Source organism: Ceratotherium simum, chromosome 4 (assembly GCF_057802395.1).
Source record: "Ceratotherium simum simum isolate JZ-2026a chromosome 4, ASM5780239v1, whole genome shotgun sequence".
NCBI lineage: Eukaryota > Metazoa > Chordata > Mammalia > Perissodactyla > Rhinocerotidae > Ceratotherium > Ceratotherium simum.
In genome coordinates this window covers 23,387,784-23,406,086 of record NC_141903.1, presented here as the reverse complement: position 1 = coordinate 23,406,086, position 18,303 = coordinate 23,387,784, and the positions used below count along the sequence as shown (strand labels likewise).

The 18,303-nt window shown below is 49.4% G+C and overlaps 1 protein-coding gene across 3 annotated transcripts in view; it reads left to right on the top strand.

The window, feature by feature from the left end:
• The window catches only part of GALNT10 (polypeptide N-acetylgalactosaminyltransferase 10), a 218,939-nt gene that overhangs the window by 189,168 nt on the left and 11,468 nt on the right, over positions 1 to 18,303 (top strand). For all 3 annotated transcript variants that reach the window (XM_087429518.1, XM_004428615.2, XM_087429519.1), the window contains exons 8-9: positions 11,615 to 11,722; positions 16,142 to 16,363. In XM_087429518.1, coding sequence (XP_087285644.1) covers positions 11,615 to 11,722; positions 16,142 to 16,363 — 330 coding nt within the window. The remainder of the gene's footprint in view (positions 1 to 11,614; positions 11,723 to 16,141; positions 16,364 to 18,303) is intronic.

Genomic DNA, 18,303 nt, shown 5'->3' with positions numbered 1-18,303 from the left:
CATTATTCTTAATTTTCTGGGATATTCTGCAGCCTCTCAGTGAAGTGAATTAGTTAACGGTTTAAGTCAGAAACTGCAAATAGGTTTCCTCTCCCAGGTGGCTGTCATCCACAGCCGCAGTTCTTTGTTGATATGTGTTCTGAGGCTGCATCTGAGCTTATTGGAAAAAGAGTGTTGATTGATTAGTGATGTCTGCCCTGGGTGCAGATTTGGTGAGGGATGGCATGTATGTCATTTATTTAGTATCCCTAGCCCATGCAATCTAGTTTTCCAAATGTCACATCCTTATGGGTACAGTGAAATCACACACACGGAATCAGAAGAGTTTAACCGCACAGTTCCTCCATCCATCAATTAAACTTGATTTATGACATTTTCTACCATGTTTATTCCCCGAAATGGGCACATCTGTGTTCTGAGTTCTCAGCAGAATGTAAACTTAGTAGGGTAAGGATCTTTGTGTGTTTTACTCCCTGCTATACCCCAAGTACCTAAAGGATTGCCTGGCACGGAGAAGGCACTTAACAAATACTTTTGGTTGAATCCTCAGAGCAGGTGTGTCCCTGGCCAGAACCAGCCTCTTGGCCAAGCTCCTTGGTCAATAAGACCCCCTTCAGAAACTCCCTCTGTGGAGAACAGTGAATGGAGAAGGATTTGCACAAAGGAATTTCTAAACCCAAATTGATTTCATTCTGTGTGTTTCAAAGACCCATCTAATGATGCTCATCAGGCAATTACAGCAGAACAAATGGCATTTTTCTCCACAGAGTTTATTTACAGAAGACTTGGTAATGAAGCCGTGTTGGAAGTCTCTCATCCGGGAGGGGAAAGGAGCTTGGCTCCTGTTACCGTTTGATCCGATTATGTCCTTCACTCTCAAGAGGAAAGGAGATGGTATAATGAGGAGGCTCCCAGGTCTGGAAGGGAGACTTTTCTCCCTCGGCTTTCTCTCTCCTGGCTTTGAGAGCGTGAGTTTCCGGAGCTGGTGACAGCCCATGTGCCAGTGCATTGTCTCCCAGGCCCCTCTGGAAGGCCTGCCCACAGCACTGAGGGGACAGGAGAGCCCATTTGTCTGCTGGCGATGCCTCCCTGAAATGCCCGGTGTTCAGTTTCAGCCAGAGCGGAGCATTCGCAAAGGGCCAAATTCCCTCTGATTTATCTCTGCTGAAATCCCTTTTCTTCTTGGTGACAGAGAAAAGAGATTGGTCTGAAAGGCATGAGCATATTTTCAGAAATTAAGATAAATTGATATGTGCCATCAGGGCTGATGGATTAATAATTTGGCTCCAATTCCAGACCAGACCATCTATCCGGCTGAGAACCCCAGAAAAGATGTTCCAAAGGCTCTGAAATTTCTAGAAGAGTCACTGACTTCCTTTTTCCTCTCTCTCCCTTAGCCAGCAGAGCTTTTGTTTCCAAAAGGCACATCACACTATCAAAGTTGTCCCGCTTTGTGGTTAGAATCTTCCCAGTTGTAGTGGTTGGTAAATCTTTAACTCTGTAGCTGGCCCACACCTACATGAGCTGACCCCTGCTCATCCCTCCATCCTCCCCCTTGTCCTCTTACCACATTGCATTAGCCTGGACTCTTGGTTACAGGTAACCAAAATCCTAGTCAGTCTGATTTAAGCAAAAAATCAGAATTGATTGGCCCATACAACTGAAATTCCAGGGTAAACCCTCCAGGCCTGGCAGGATCCAGGCACTAACCCATCTCATGCAGGCTCCATCTCTCTCAGTCCCTGGGCTCTGCCTTCATCTAGGTTGGCTTCCCATTCCGACAGGCTTTCTCTCCTGGAAATACCCAGCAGCCCAGTGGAAGGAGAGTTTCTCTTTCCCATCATTCCTGTAGAAGTCCCCAAGTTGAGTATCACTGGCCTGCACAATCAATCCCTGAACAATGTTCTGATTGGTCAGCCACAGTCACATGCCCATCCTGGAGCCAGGAAGGTGGGGATGGGCCCGTTCCCCAAAGAAAAGTCCAGGCACTGTGCCCAGAAGAGGGAATGGAGGAGAGGCAGGGCAAACCCCAGATGTCCACCTCGCCCAGCCATACAGAACTGCTCACAAGCCCCAGGCTCACATGCCAGGCCATCTTTGGCAGCATCCACTATTCACTCTTCCTGAAATGCCTTTCCTTAGTCTGGCCAACACATACTCATCCTTCGGGCTCAGCTCATGTAGATGGTCCCCTCTCAGCCTTACCTGAGCTCCCTGTGCTGATTAGGGTGCACCCCAACACCACCCGCAGCATGGCTCTGAATACCTTGTGTTGACATGACCCAAGGGTCAGCCTCTCTTCCCCACTGGACTCGGAGCTCTCTGGAGGCAGGGAGTGGGTCTTGTCTATACCCCAGTGTCTGGCCCATAATAGGTGTTTTAAATTACTTTGTGGCATCAGTTCCTACCTGATAAAACTTCCTTGCCCTGCCCTTCCCAGACTCATATCACCATCTTTGGGTAATGGTGGTGTGGTGGGAAAGGTCTTGGTGAGAAGGCAGGGCACTGGCTTCTTATCTCCGCTCTCCGTCCATCTGGGGCCCTTGGACCAGTTGCTTGACTGGTGCTGATAAAGAGTTTTCCTTCCTACCCCATGAGATGGGATCAAACAAGATGTTGTGAGGAAAGCCCTTTGACTTACACAGGTACGAGGGGTGGTTTGGATTAGAGGTGGTGGTGGCAGGACGAGCAGAAGGGGACTGCACAGTGTCCCCAGGAGGCCAAGGTTAAGATAGTTTTCAACTCTGAATCCAGGAGAGAGGAGGTATCCACAAGACAACATGGCTGAGCTGGAGTGAGAAAGATAGAGGCTTTGGGGCAATGCAAGTGGTGCTTTTGTTAATAGCAATTTGGCAAAATCCATTACATTTCAAAGCAAGCACATTCTTTCACCCAAAATTCCATGCCCAGGAACTTATCCAAGAGAGATAGCTGCAGAGATGAGCAAAGATTTAGCTAGAAGCTATTTGTTAAAGCGTTACTTACAATAGAAGAAGATTGAAAATGACCCAAATGTACATCCTTAGGGGATAAATAAGTTAGAGTATAGCTAAACAATTGACTATTATATAAAAGAAGTTAGATGCCTCCAAAATTAAGTTTTAAAAGATAAGTGAAAAAGAGTATATGTGTATATATATATACACACACTATTATTATTATATATACACTATATATATATATATAATACAATCTCATGTTTAATTTCTAAAAATACAACAAATGCAGAGAAAAAACTGAGAAGACTGTCCCTATACCAGCTAACGTTTCCTGAGCACTCACACTCAGGAATGCGTGGGGCCCTGTGCGTGGCCCTTTACATGCACCGTGTCATTTAATCCTCATGATACACCAAGACCGTGCTCTCACTTTCCCCATTCTATAGAAGAGGAAACTGAGGCTTGGATTAAATTACTTCTGCAAAGTCACGCGGCTGCAGCCCTGCTCGTCTGACTTCAGGCCGAGCCTGTGCTCTGATGTGCTCTGACCCACGGTGCCATGGAAGCTGCCCGTCCCTCATAGCACTCTATGCTGAGAATGGCTGTCCCTTTCTACTAATGTGTTTCTGCAACATTGAATGCGTTCATCATAAGTACGTATCACTTCTGTAATTTAAAAAAAAATCTTAATTTTTTTCGTAGCTTAGAAGAAGGAAAAATGTTGGTTTTTCCACCCTCCCAGCCCACCCGCTTCCCATATACATCCTAATGCTTTGTTTGGACCATTTGCAAGTTCAGGGATGAGACTTCCCCCAAGTAAGGCGTACAGAGAGTCACGGTGAGGAGACCCCAAGAAAGGACTGAGCCCCCCGAGTGCACCTCTGCAGGGTCTGCTCCAGGAGGCAGAGGCGGCAACTGACTGCCCTTGGAGACAGTCTGAGGGTCCCGTGGGGCAGGCTCGGGTAAACAAGGGAGGGATGGAAAGCCACATGAGGGGACGAGGGAGAGCCCAGTTCTGAGAGGGAAACCCATCACACCAGAGTTAGAGGCAGGAGGCCTCTGGGGAGCGGGGTTGGCTTCGACAGTGATATAGTTACTGAAGGCTAACCCAGTCCCAGACTGCCTTGGGAAGATTTTAAAAAAGAAAGACTCGCGCGGGGCCGTGGCTTAGCAGTTGGGTGCGCGCGGTCCGCTACTGGTCCAGGAGTCAGGACCAGCCCTGGGGGGGGTTAAGTTGCCACAGGGGAGGGAGAAATGATTTCCTAAGGCCAAGGGACAGGTGGTCCAGGCCCACCGGGCAAGCACCTGCATGACAGAGCCTTCCCCATCCCTTTCATCGCCCCATTCTAGCCCCCTCTGACTCAGACCAGCTGGAGCATCGCTGCCGGGAACCTGGTGCTAGCTCCTTCTTTGCTGGGTTACCCAGGATGCTGGGAACATGCTCTGCTGCGTGCAGCATTCTCCTCCTGGCCCCGTGTGCCCTAAACAAGAGCCGTCTGCCAGGAACAGGGAAGACATTCTGCTCGTGACTCTCAGCCAGCCATGTGAAATTCTGTGAGTGTCTCTGTCTGGGGGAGCTGCCTCTCCCACTGTTACTCCAGGAAGATGGCTCACCTGTCCTACATCGCTCCCTAACCAGCACACACCTGTCTCTTCATGTCTCGGTCTTTCACACTAAAAATGATGATGATAACTTCTTCAGAGGTTTCTTGTAAGAACCAAATAGGATAAAACATTTATTTGGCCTGGAGCCAGGCAAAAAGGAGGCACTCAGTGAGTGGTGGCCATTCTGATCCAAACTCTTATGTGAGATAGAACAGCGTGGAATTAAGTCCATGGGCTTCAGAATCAAACCGCCTGGGTTCTGGTGCAGGCTCAATAAGCTAGTTGCCGTGTGACCTTGGGAAAGTGACTTACCCTCTCTGGACTTAACTTCTTCATCTGTAAAATGGGGATAGAATAATCCTTACTTCATAGTGTAGGTATGAGCAGGAAGGATATTAGTCACACTGTGTTAAAAGTTTAGCTCAGTGTCTGGCACATAATAATGATCAATGAATGGTGACTGTCGATGCTGGCATTGTTGTGGTTGACGTACGGGCTGTGGTTGCAGGAAGACAGCAGTGGAAAGAGCTTTGAGGCTGGCAAGACAGAGGCCGGAGAGGTTGGCTCCAGCTCCGCTCTGGAATGAACTCTCAGTGAGACCTTGGACAGCTCACCTGTTTTTCCAGCTGAACGTTTATTTCCTCATCTGCACTGATCGTACCCCGAGCTCAATGGGCTCTCAGACACAGCGTGAACTGGCAGGCACCACTGTCCTGAGAGGGGCTGGCACTATGCCAGTATGCACTGGTTCTCAGAGCGTGGTCCCCGGACCAGCAGCTGCAGCATCGCCTGGGAACTTGTTAGGAATGCAGACTCTCAGGCCCCACCCCAGACCTGCTGAGTCAGACACTCTGGGGATGGGGCCCAGCGGGCTGGTTTAATGAACTCGCCAGGTGACTCTGATGCTCACTCAAAATTGAAAGTAGCAGCCGTAATGAGCAGGTGAGGGCTTGTACAGAGAGGATGCGCAGGCTTGAGTGCGGAAAGGACAGAGTCCATGGGCAGGCTGGTTGGCAGGTTCGCCAGCAGGTCCCGCCACCTTCACCCAGCTTTCAAGGCTCTCTATCAGTGGGTCCACCCTTGGCAGCCAGTTTCTCCTCCATTTCTTCCAACAGGGTTTTAGAACAAGGCTGACCAATGACTAGGCCATGTGTGAATGAATGAATGAATGAATGAATGTGTGTACTGGGCTGCATTCTTCATGGAAAGAAAAGCACATGTGCCCAACGGAGCAGAAAAGTGAGTGCCCGCAGCTGGGTCTCAGCAGCATCCATGCCTGGGGTCCAGGGGTGTGGAGAGGATCAGAGGTGACCGGAACAGGTGGCAGAGGACCTTGATTGTAAGCTTGACTGTGACCCTTTGTTCTGCAGGCACTACAAGTGCTGACAGGCGTCTTTGTGGAAGATCAGGATAGGGTCAGGACCAGCCTTTAGAAAGGCTGAACCAGGAAGGTGCAGTCTCCCTGAGGGCTCAGATCTCCTAGTTCTGGGGGACCCAGCCCCGTTTCCACTCTGGGCTCTGCCACTTCCGAGCTGAGGAGCCCTGGGGAAGGCACGTCATCTCAGCAGGCCTGGTTTCCTCACCTGAGAAAAGTGATCATACCTCCCTCACTGGGTGGTGGTGAGGGGGCTCTATTTCCAAATGTGAGTCAAACCTAATGTCTCCTGCAGCTTTACTGAATTCACTTATTAGTTAAAGAAAAAAACCCTAATGTAAGGCAGCCACCCCCAATATGTTGGCCAAGTTGACTGTAAACACCTAAGGATATTGTTGAAATAGTCAAATATTTAATTTATTAATTTAGATACACATATGCTTAGAAGCATATTGTATAAAATAATATATTAACTTAGAGGTAAATTTAAATGGATTTTTAAAAGAAAGTAAACCTGTTTTTTCCTACTCTTTTTACCAACTGCATCCAGTAACCATTATAAACATCCAAAATAGCACAAATGAGGTCCTTTCACGCTGGGAAGACTTCCCGAAACAGTGTCTTCTTGTTCAAAACAAACTAATGTTCAAGACAAACTAATATATTCAAAATAATATGAACTTCTGGAAAACGGGGATATAACCCTGTTTCTTCTTTTCTGAGGGGAATTGCGTGGCATATGTGCAATGCCCACCACCAGTAGCAACAGCTGCCATGGGTCCAGGTGACACCATTCAGATTGCACACAGTCGTCTGTGCTTCAGGATGACCTCATGCAGCCTCATCAAAACCCTGGGAGGTTGGCACAATAATTCATCCCATTTTGCAGATGAGGAAACTGAGGCTTTCACAAAGCTTGCCTAAGAGCCTGGATTAGACCTCAGTTCTGTCTGATTCCAGAACCGAGCCCATAACGGCTACCCTGCGTACCTCCTAAGCACACAGATAATGCAGAATAATCAGTAGTGATTATTATCATATTATTTCCCCAAAGTGCAACTGAATAGCGTTTGAACTCCATAGGGGTCCTCAGCTGAGATGCCAACAGCAAAAGACATGGCTGGCTGCCATCTTCTCCCCGGCTGTTGGCAGGCAGGATGGCCGTCCCGTTCCTGGTTGGCTTCTAGGCAGCCATGTCCTTGACAGAGGGAGGGTTCCCTCCACAGGACGCACTCTCCACCGCTCTCTCTCCAGGTCCCATTGTTTCTCCCTGATGCGCATCACCACTCGTTTCTTTCCCCCTCAGTTTAGGAGATAAGCGTGAGAAATTGTCTTTTATAGACACTGTAATGAAGCCTGTCATCACACAAAAGAAGTTTGCTAATAAAATAAATCAAAGCAGCAATGAAAATGAATGGAGAGCAAGCTTTTACAATTAGATTTGTACTTGTCTAGTGGCAGGGTGCTTCCCGGAGAAGACTGTTCCACAGGAGGAAAAAGGCAACAAGAAACAAGCTGACAGGCTGTGTTTGGAAACTCCTTTTGGTGGCACAGCAAGGCTCCCAGAGCAGGCAGCAGCATTCCCCGTGGGGGTGGGAGCTGGGAAGGGCATGGAGGGGGACGGGGGGAGAGAGCTGACAGCAGTGAGGGGCTGCAAGGATGTATTCTCAGTGGCCTGTATTTGTCCCCATCCAAATACAATGGGGTCCCGGCCAAATGCGATTCTGGCTGCTGCTGGCACTGCAGCTCCCTCTTCTCGCTGCCACCGGGGGGACTCCTCTTTTAGGATCTGGAGAGCGCCCTTGGGCAGCCGGGCCCCAGGTGGTACCCCGTGACTGCGCCCCACCCCACCTGGCCCTGTCATTCTGGTGAGTTGCAGGCTCTGCCACCAAGTCAAGTAGAAAACCTTGGTCTCGTTGAGCCTCACTTTCTCCATCTGGGAAATCAGCCATAGGATGAGAAAACATGATGATGTTGGGCAAAAGGGCAAATGCCATATAATTTCAAGGTGGTGGTATTTCTCATCCTTTTGCAAGTAGAAATGCCTAACGTTGATCAGGTTTGCTGTAGCCAGTCATAAAGCTAAGAGCTTCTCACGGGTTGTCTCAGGCCATCTCAGCCTTGAGAGGTAGCAGTGACTGTCATCCCCGGGTCACAGGTGAGGAGAGTGCGGCTCCCCAGGTGAATGCCTTGCATGAGGCCACACAGCTGCACAAGGTGGCCGTGAAGGAAGGGGGAGGAGGGCCCTAAAGGTACAAAGGTAGGTGACCTGGGATCCAGACCAGCTCTGGCCCGCTGCCCTGCCCATGGCGAGTCATGACACCATTCTGTGCCTCCAACTTTTATCATGTCCTTGGAAGGAGAGTCCCCTCCAGTCTTGGGATTGTGCCAGATAACCAGCGAACACCATGGGGGATGTTGACCACTGTGTAAGATGCATTCTGAGTGGCCAGAGGGAGTTCTGAAGACTTGGGTGTGCCCCGTGATGGGCCCTTCTCAGGTGCTCCCAGAAGACTCAGGAGTTGGCAGCAGCTTCGGCTGAACAGGTGTCTGTCTCTCTGAAGGCAGTTCACACTCTTGAGTCAGCCGTCAGTGAATCACGTCCAGGGCAGGGAAGCCACGGTGTAAACCCATCATCCAAAGCCAGGACTCCCCTGGGCTCTGGACGTCCCGGGAATTGGAGGTCATTTTGGATGCCTCACACCTCTCAGCTGATCAAGGTCACCCTGTCCCTCAGGAACCTTCAGGCTGATGGCCAGTGTGTTCAGGGCCAAAGAAACCCAAGGTCACAGCAAAGAGAAGGATTTGGAAATTGATCATCCGTCGGCATAAAGGAAGGTTCCCTGCCAGGCAGAGCTGGAGACGCAGCCTCGTTAGCTAATGTGAGTTTAATATGGAATTGAGAGAGCTGGACGCCAGCCTGGTCAACTGCCCAGGAGACGTTCAAAAATAGAGCAGGGTAAGGTGTCCCCCACCTGCTCAGCACTTCTCCGCCTCCCGAAAGGCAGGGGCAGCCCAGCGGCGACCTGGGCAACATCCGCCAAACAAAAGCATCACTTCCACATCAGTCACTTTGTATAAAGGAAGAGTTATTGTTATGGGATGCTGGCGCCTGATCAATATCTCCTGCTTTGAAAATAAACTTCTTGGCTTGGCCTTGACATTAATCTACCATCAGGAACCCATTATCTCAAGACCAATGTTCTGTTCTATTGACTTGCTCGATTTTTTTTTCTCCCCCAAGATCAGAATATAATTGCATTTCTCCAGACAGCACTTCACTGATTGCAGCCCCATGAGTACACATCCCCTCGGGAGCCCAGGACAGAGAACATCTGGGGTGGGATGTACAGAGCAGCGGCTGGCGGGAGGTCCTGGGAGACTGAGGACCCCGCAGGTGCACAAGGTGAAAGAGTGGCCCTTCTGGAGCCTCTGAACTAATCACAACATGAAGCCAAATCCCCAGTGTCCCATTGAGCAGTTCAAGCTGAGGAAGGCTCTTCTGCACAGAATCCGGGTTGTGGCTGTTCCCATCCTACTCCTCGTTCCCCAAATGAGGGCATATGGTAACAAGATTAACAAGGATGTCCCAAATCCAGCTGTGTCCCACCATCACCACAGTCCCACAAACCTGAAGCCGGGACTGCCTCCCAGGCCTTCCCTCCCCCAGCCTGCACCCTATAGGCTGTTCTCCACTCCACAGCCAGAGTCGTCTTTGTAAAATAGATATTGGATTCTGTTGTTTCCCTCACTGAAGACTTTCGGTGAAGACTCCTTATTCTGCCCTGCAAGACCCTTATGATTGTCCCCATGCACCTCTCTGACCTCCCCTCCCATCACGCCTCCCTTTGCTCCCTCCGCTCCAGGCCTCTGGCTCCCTACCCCAGGGCCTTTGCACTTGCTCTTCCCAACACCTGTTCTCTCACCCCTCTGATCTTTATGTTACGTTTACCTTCTCATCATTTAAGTCTCTCTCAAATAGTCCCCTCTAAGTGAGGCTTTCCCTGACAGGTGGGGTAATGTGGCATCCCAGACATCCACACACTGAGTCTATCCAGTTACCTTGCTTTGGCTTCCTTACAGCACACATCACCATCTGAAACTGTCTCCCGGTATTATTTATCTACTGCCATGGGAAAAAATAATCTTCAAGCAGTAATAAACAGTATCTCAAAGTCTGTGTGGGTCAGGGATGGGGGAGGGGCTTAGCAGGACAGTCCTGGCTTGGGTCTGTCGTGAGGTTGCAGTTGGGGTACCAGCCAGGGTATCACCTGAAGGCTTGATGGGGATGGAAGGATCCACTTCTCAGATGGCTCATTCACATGGCTGGCAGGTTAGCGCTGTTAGCAGGAGGCCCCAGCTCCTCACCTGGACATCTCCGCAGGGCTGCCTGAGCGTCCTCACAACATGGCAGCTGGCTGCCCGGAGCAAGTGATCCCAGGGAGTGAGGCGGAAGCCACAGTGTCTCTCATGACCGTCATTTCTGCAGCATCCTGTTGCTTACACAGGGCAATCCTCATGTGACGCATTTGGGAGGGAACTATTAAGGGCGCAAATACCAGGAGGCGAGGATCATTGGGGGCCATCTTGGAGGCTGGCCACCACGCTCCCCCTCCATGAGAGCAGGGACGGTGGCCGACATTCAGTGCTGTATGTTTGGCATGTAGCAGATACTCCATAAATCTCAGTCAAATATATGAATTAATCATTGCAGTATGTAACACTGCTGTGAGGATGTGCCAAGTACTTTACATGCAATATCTCATGCCCCAGGCCTGCCTCACTTAATCCTTTACAGATGAGGCAGCTGAGCCTCAGAGAAGTACCCTGATCAAAGTCACGAAGCTGAGTAGTGGCTGAGTCAGGATTTGAACCCAGGACTGCCTGAGTCAACGTTGGTTGCACTTGTTAAGAATTCCCAAATTACTGTCAGACCAACGTGCAGTCAAACTCAGGAGCTCTCTGTGACGCCAGATATGGAGGGAGACACAGGAGAAACATCAGGTCCCACACTGCAGCCATACCCAGCTGCACGGCTGAGCACGCCAGCCTGCAGAGAAGTCAGAGCAGGGAGCTGCTGCCACTGCTCAGGGCAACCCCGCCAGAGGCTCACAGATCGAGGAGGAAACTCCAGAATCTAACGCCAGGGTCAGGAAATGTGCAGAGCCTATGTGCCACCTTGTCCCTCTCATACCTGTGGCAGACATCACTAAGCCATCCCCGCAGTCCTTCCCACTGAGCCCCGATGCCGCCTTAGAATTCTCAACACAGTACTCCAAGCTTCAGACTCTGGAGTCAGCTAAAGCTGGGTTTAAAATCTGGCTCCACCACTTAGTAACCTTGTAACCTTAGACAGGTTTCTTAGCTTCTCTGAGCCTCAGTTTCTTCATCTGTGAAATGGAGCTCTGTTACTTCCTACTGGAGAGGTTTTTTGATGAGGTGAAATGCGTCTGAAGCTCGCAGCACAGTGTGTGGCAGTGAGGAAGCACCCATGCTGTCAGCTCTTTCTACTGCTCTTGTTATTACTGGGTTTTCCTACGTCCCTGGTTCTGTGAACGGGGCTTTAGTACACAATCCAGGCTGACGCTTTCGATGAACACTCTGGGTTCCTGGGTTCACTCTGGCCAGGGACACTGGCCTCTGAGGGGCAGTGAGCTGGAGGCAGAAACATCATCTTCTCTCTCGTCTCCTGCAGGTGTGGATGTGTGGGGGCCGCATGGAGGACATTCCCTGCTCCAGGGTGGGCCATATCTACAGGAAGTACGTGCCCTACAAGGTCCCCGCTGGAGTAAGCCTGGCCCGGGTAAGCTGGTGGCTTCCCCGGGGGCGAGGGGGTTGGCCCAGGCCCATCAGCAGAGCAGAGGCACCCAGGGCCCCAGGCCAAGTAATCCCAGGTGTGAGGATGTGCCCCACCCCTACTCTCCAGGTGAAATCCAGTTTAAGAGAACTTAATTAAAGCCCTGCTTAACCACTTACTAGCTGTGTGACCTTGGGAGGGTTGCTTAACTCCTCTGAACCTGTCTTTCCTCCTTTGTTTAAAGGAAACTAATTCTTTCTTACTCTTAGCATTGCCAGGAGAATCAAGGAGATGACGCAGTTTCCCAAAGTGTGATGGACAAGATGATTTTAGGTGGTAGACATAGGAATATTTTTTATTTTCATCTGTTTAAATTAATGTGAATTAGAAATTAATAGGTATTAGTGTAGCAAACTTGTGATTTTACAGACATTATTACTTAGGATAAAGCTAAAGTCGGTGCAAAGTTAGACCAGGGGTGATTTAAGGAAACATGTTACATAAATATTAATACAGGTGGAGTGGTGTGTTTGGGAAAGCCTCAGACAAGGTACTTAAAAGTTCCTAGCACAGGAGTGATTAATAAATGTGTCTCTCTCTTCTCCCCAGCCCCTCCCCACTTTCATTGCCAAAAATTCTGTGTCAGACTATTTCATTGCCTTAAATGGTTTGTATTAATCATTGCTTGAATTAAATTGGCCCCTGGCTACACATGGAAATCTGTTAGCCAGAGTTTTGTTTTTATTTTTGTATTAACGATATCTCACTAAACGTTAATAATTTTAAAATATGTATTTAGTGTCTTCAGAAAAAAAAAATCAAGGTGACCACAAAAGAAAAATGAAGAGAAGGGAGGGTCCCCAGAGGGTGAAGAGGGAGGCTGGAAAGATCACCGGCACAGCATTGCCTCCTGGAGACCCCCCCTACCCCGCCCAACGGATCCCCCCACCCCCGCCCCGTGCGAGCCTGTTTGACGTCTGTCCACACAGCCTGCTTCCGCCTAGGCCACCGCCTCCCCCTCCCTTGTCACTTGACAGTCGACGACGTGTAGAATTGTAGCCCCTGGGTCCGCGAAGAGCCCTTGTCCTGCGATTTACAAGGAAGACGAAGAGGCTCGAAGAGGCGTCGGGTCTCTCCAGGCTCCGTCCGTGGGTGGGGAGCCGAGCTCCGGAGGCGGCAGGGGCTGCCATGGGAACGGCGTTGAGGGGAAAGAGAGGCGGCAGTGCCCTCTAGTGGTCGAAGAGTCTAACGACAGCCGCACCAGCCGTCCCCGCTTTGGACAGCCCCGTTGGACGCGGGGGGCGGGTTCTAGATTCAGCAGCAGAGGCAGGAATCACATTTCATCTGAAATACCATTGGCAATCCCAGAGGAAGGTGCCAGGCAGGAAAACAGCGCAAAGTTACTCAGGAAGCCCAAGAGTGCAACTCGTTCAGCTACTAGGGACAGTGAGACCATGGGGACAGCTCTTACCGCTGAGCAGGACCACTCCCAAAGCATCCTTTCCCTACCCAGAGCTGTCATTTATAAGACTGGCTTGGTAAAGAGACACTTCCACCTCTTGTGTATTGAGCCACAGATGAATTCAATGGATAATAGCTAACTGTGGTAACATAACTTCCTGTGAGCCGGACGTTGTACAAAGCGCCTTACATGCTTATCACTTAATTCTCATTTGTTTTTAATCCCGGTTTTAGAGATGAGGAAAGTGAAACATAGAGACATTAAGTAACTAGAGCCAGATTTCAAACCCATTTAGGTCTCACCTGTGCTGGCACAGAGCAATGGTCCCTTAAATAGTGACTGCTATTGTTAGTATAGGATTAGTGTCCGCGTCAGTATTAGCAGGACTTGTGATGCTTCAATCACAGACGCCAGACCGACAGCCAGACAGCCGTGAGGTAGCACTTCAGGAAGGATGAGCTGACCACCAGCTTGCCTGCCTCAAGAACAAGTAGCCAGTCTTAATTTGCTTACTAAATTTGCTAAAATCCTTCTTTTGTTTGCCTCTGGGAAAGGAGTCTTAGGGAAGGCAGTAACAGAAACCACTGAAACTTGGCGAAACAAAAGGGGAGACTTGTTCCAAGGATCTGCGCAAATCTCTGTAATCCACGCACAAGGAGAGCAGGGGGCCTCAGACAGGACCGCGACCTGGAACTAGGAAGGTGGCAGGAGTAGGGAGAACAGGAGCACGCCACCCACTGAAATCCCAGAGTCCTTTTCATGACTCTCGCAAGGGGAGATGTAATAGAAGTAAACGTAAAATCCTTTACTTGGGTCCAAACAGTCAACCGTACAAAAGTTCAAGGTCTGGGAGAAATGGCTTATTAAGCCATGTCTGGAAAATGCAATATTTATTAAAATAGTCATTTAAATATTGCTTAAAATTAAAATATGTGATTTGATCCTTTAAGCATAACACTGGTGAATGTCAGCACCTTTCCTTGATCAGATTGGGCACCCTTGCCTGTGGTTGGAGAGAAAACTCCAAGGGTTCCTCGTCATCCCTGTGGCTTGAGTGGATTAGCCAGTGAGCCAGAGGACTTGGGCGGGCAGACGAGAAAGGAGAGTGGTCAGGTGTGCAGGCCCTTTCAGCTTCTGCTGGGCACAGTTTTAAATTAAACCCAGCCTTATGCTGTGCCGGGGCCTGGCAGGGAAAACCCTGTTCTTGAACTGTTTTCTGACCCACTGTCGACCTCTTCAGCACCCAGGGAGAAGGAGGCAGTGGCAAGGAAGTTCTGTAGTTTGCTGGTGCCAGACTCAGAGCCAGCAAAACTGAGGAGCTGGTGAATTTTGTCTTAGGTTCCAGGGCCTCCTTCCCGTTGGCTTCCTTCCTCCTTGCTCAGAAATTGGCAAACTGGTTTTATGTAGCCCGGGAGTTAGGAATGGTTTTTACATTTTTAAATAGGGGGAAAAAAATCAAAAGAAGAATAATATTTTGTGACACATGAAAATCAAATTTCAATGGCTATAAAGTTTTATTGGAATGCAGCCACACCCATTCGTTTATGTACTGTCTAGGGCTGCTTTATAGCGACATCAGAGTTGAGACCATATGGTTTGCAAAGCCTAAAATATTTACTATCTCGCCTTTTACAGAAAACATTTGCTAACTCCTGCCTTACCTTCTGCTTCTAGAGCAGTCATTTACACTGAGGTGTGAATCACTGATAACAGCGTAAAGTGCTAACTGCCTTTTACCCTTCAGAGGAAAATCTGAATTGCAGTAGGAAAAAAAACTCTGTGATAAAGCCTGGAGAGTTAAATGTGAGAGGATTTCTAGCAATAGCCAGGAGTTGGAGGAAGATATTTTGGAGCAGGGAATTTCCCCTGAGCCCTGAAGGTGTGCTTGCCCAGTGCCCGCTGTCAGAGGTTCTCGGCAGGTGGGTCTACTTGCAGATGGAATGAGGAGTTTTCATCACAGTTACACAGAAGAGCTCACTCTTCCTCCATCTCCAATCTGCTCACAAACAAGATGTTCCCTCACCTGCTACCTCTACTTGCCAATAATGTGGTTGTCATTGTTTTTATTGATTATCCACGTGCTTCATAATAAAAGTAGCAGCAGTCTTGGCACCTCAAAGAATTATTTAGAAGTCCAGTGACTGATGGAATTATACCTTTTAGTGGCAAATTATAATGTTTCTACCATGCAACTTGGTCAGCAGTCTTAGTTGAAAATGACAGAAACCCAACTCAAATTGGCTTAAGCAGAAAATGAATTTACTGGCTTATGTAACTGGAAGGTCCTGAGGTAGTTCTGGCTTCAGGCCTGGGTGGATTCAGGTGCTAAAAGGAGGAATGTGTTCCTCGCTCTAGTCCTCAGTTCTGCTTCATTCTGAGTTGACTTCACCCTTGGACAGGCTTTCCTCATAGTGTGGCCATGTGACCCAGCAGCTCTGGTTGCCATCTTACCCAGAAGATCTTAGCCAGGAATCCAGGCAGAAACAGAGCAATTCTTCTCCCATAGTTCCAGCAGAAATTCCAGGGCTAATGCCCATTGATTCTGATTGACTTGGCTTAGGTCACATGCTCACTGCTGACCAATCCTGTGTCCAGGGCTGCCTGTGTTCCCATTAGCAGGGCTGGGTTATGTACCTTGCCTCAAGCCACATGAATTGACAGTGAGGCAGCAGGGGGTTCCCAAAGGAAAATCGGTGGTGGCTATCAGTAGAAAAATAGGGGATGGAAGATGGGCAGGCAGGTAAAAACAGCAGTCTATTATTCAACGGTAAGTTGTAGAATCCTTAAAACATACATAATTGAAAAATAGAAACATAGAAGGCTTAAAACCGCAGTGGGGTAGGGTCTTTGCTGCAACATAAAATAAGAAAGGTTGACCTCACCCTCCAGGACCCTTTGCACCCCAGCCCTTAGCCTCGGCCCCTCGGAGAACCTGACCGTTGCACCTGCCTGTCGCCCTCCAGAACCTGAAGCGCGTGGCGGAAGTGTGGATGGACGAGTACGCCGAGCACATTTACCAGCGCCGCCCCGAGTACCGCCACCTCTCTGCCGGGGACGTGGCCGCCCAGAAGAAGCTCCGCAGCGGCCTTAACTGCAAGACTTTCCGGTGGTTTATGACCCAGATCGCCTGGGACCTGCCCAAGTTCTACCCGCCCGTGGAGCCCCCAGCCGCAGCCTGGGGGGAGGTGAGTCTGGAGGGCAGGGCCAGCTACCAAACTGGGGCCCCGTGCAAAATGCACATGTGGACCGCCCCACCCCACCTCCCATTCACAGACAGGAAGAAAGTGCTGTTAAAGGCATAAAATGTAAAACGTATTCCGTTCTTTCCTGGTCTCTCTTTAGCCTTGTCATGGTGTTTTTTCATTTGCTGTTTAATGTTCTAAGTACAGAAAAATTAAAACTTTAAATTATTAGCATAAATTTTACCATTCATCTTTACATTATGCAGTGCCGGTTTTAAATGAAGACAAAAGAGCATTTAACTCGTGTGCAGAATCAGTGAAATTTCACAATCTGTGTTTTAAACCTTGTACACGCGTAGGTATTTCTTGCCGGAACAGTGGAAACACGGCACAAAACTAAGGCAGCTGTATTTATTTCACTTCTGGATAATGTGCACCTTCTACCAACACTCTGCATTCAGCCTACTGATGAGTGAGGAAGAGCTGAGGGAAAAGGAGCCATGGGCTGCCCTGTCCTTCCCTTTCCTCCTGCTGCTTGAGTGGTTGGCTAATCCAGGGAAGTGACACAAGTTAGAAAGGACACGATGGAGCCCCTCCATCTCTCTGTCTTAGAATGCCACTGCCCTTCTTCCAGCCAAAGGCAAGTTCTGGCTGGAAAGGAAAGCGTGTTCTCTTAGACCTGCCAGCGCTCCCACTTAGTCATGATGTAACCCACTCACCCTGTCCTCACTTTGAGTCTCGGTGAACCCCTATGTGTGCGGGACCCCCTGGGATTCTTTGCTTGTGGGGCCTCGCAGAAACTGTTCGTGATGGCGACAGAAAGGAACAGCGGATGCTCGTATCCACCTCTGTTCACACGTGCTCCATTTTCCCATCAGATTTCACTTACAAGTCCAAAGATAAAATTAAGAATTTTAAGGGGCTGGCTCCATGGCGTAGTGGTTAAGTTTGGCATGCTCCGCTTTGGCAGCCCGGGTTTGCAGGTTCATATCCTGGGCGTGGACCTACACCACTTGTTAGCTATGCTGTGGCAGTGAGCTACATACAAAATAGAGGAAGATTGGCACAGATGTTAGCTCAGGGCTAATCTTCTTCAAGCAAAAAGAGAAAGATTGGCACAGATGTTAGCTCAGGGCAAATCTTCCTCAAGCCAAAAGAGGAAGATTGGCACAGATGTTAGCTCAGGGCTAATCTTCCTCAAGCGAAAAAAGAGGAAGATTGGCAATGGATGTCAGCTCAGGGTGAATCTTCCTCAGCAAAAAAAAAGAATTTTAAGACAATGACAGCAGAGCTTTAAACTAAGCACAGCCCCTTTTGAGGGCGGGGCCCTGTGTGACTGCTCATGTCACACACCTTGAAGCCAGTCCTGCTGGAGGAGGCAAACAGTCTTACCAGGGGGAGCGGCACTCCATCACCGGATCCTGGGTCTCCGAGCTGAGAGGACCCGCTTACTTATAGATGGATAGATTAGGAGTTGGGGAGGGGGAGCGGTGGATCTCCTTCAGTTGCAGGTGGCAGAGTCCAATTTAAAGTGAAAAAGGGGAATTTGTTGATTCTCTTAGGAACCTTGGGTAGCTGTGGCTTCAGACACACCTGGATCCAGGGCCTCAAATGATGACAGTCTCTTTTTCTCCTGCTTAACTCTGCTTCCTTTTGTGTTGGCTTCATGCTAAGGGTAGCAAGATGGCTTCCAGAAGCTTCAGGCTGACAAAGCCCCAGTTTGGCCAACCCAGCAGGAAGTATACGCCTCTTTCCCAGTGGAGCCAGCCAAGGTCCAGGAATTGAGTCTTATTCTTGGATCTGCACCAATCACTGGCAGTTGACGGAAGGGGCAAAGCAAGGGGAGGATGGGTGCTCTGGCCACAGGGTGGGCAGGAGCAGTGGCCCCCTGGAAAATCAGGGTGTTGTTACCAGAGGAAGGAGGGACTCATGGTGGGCCTGCA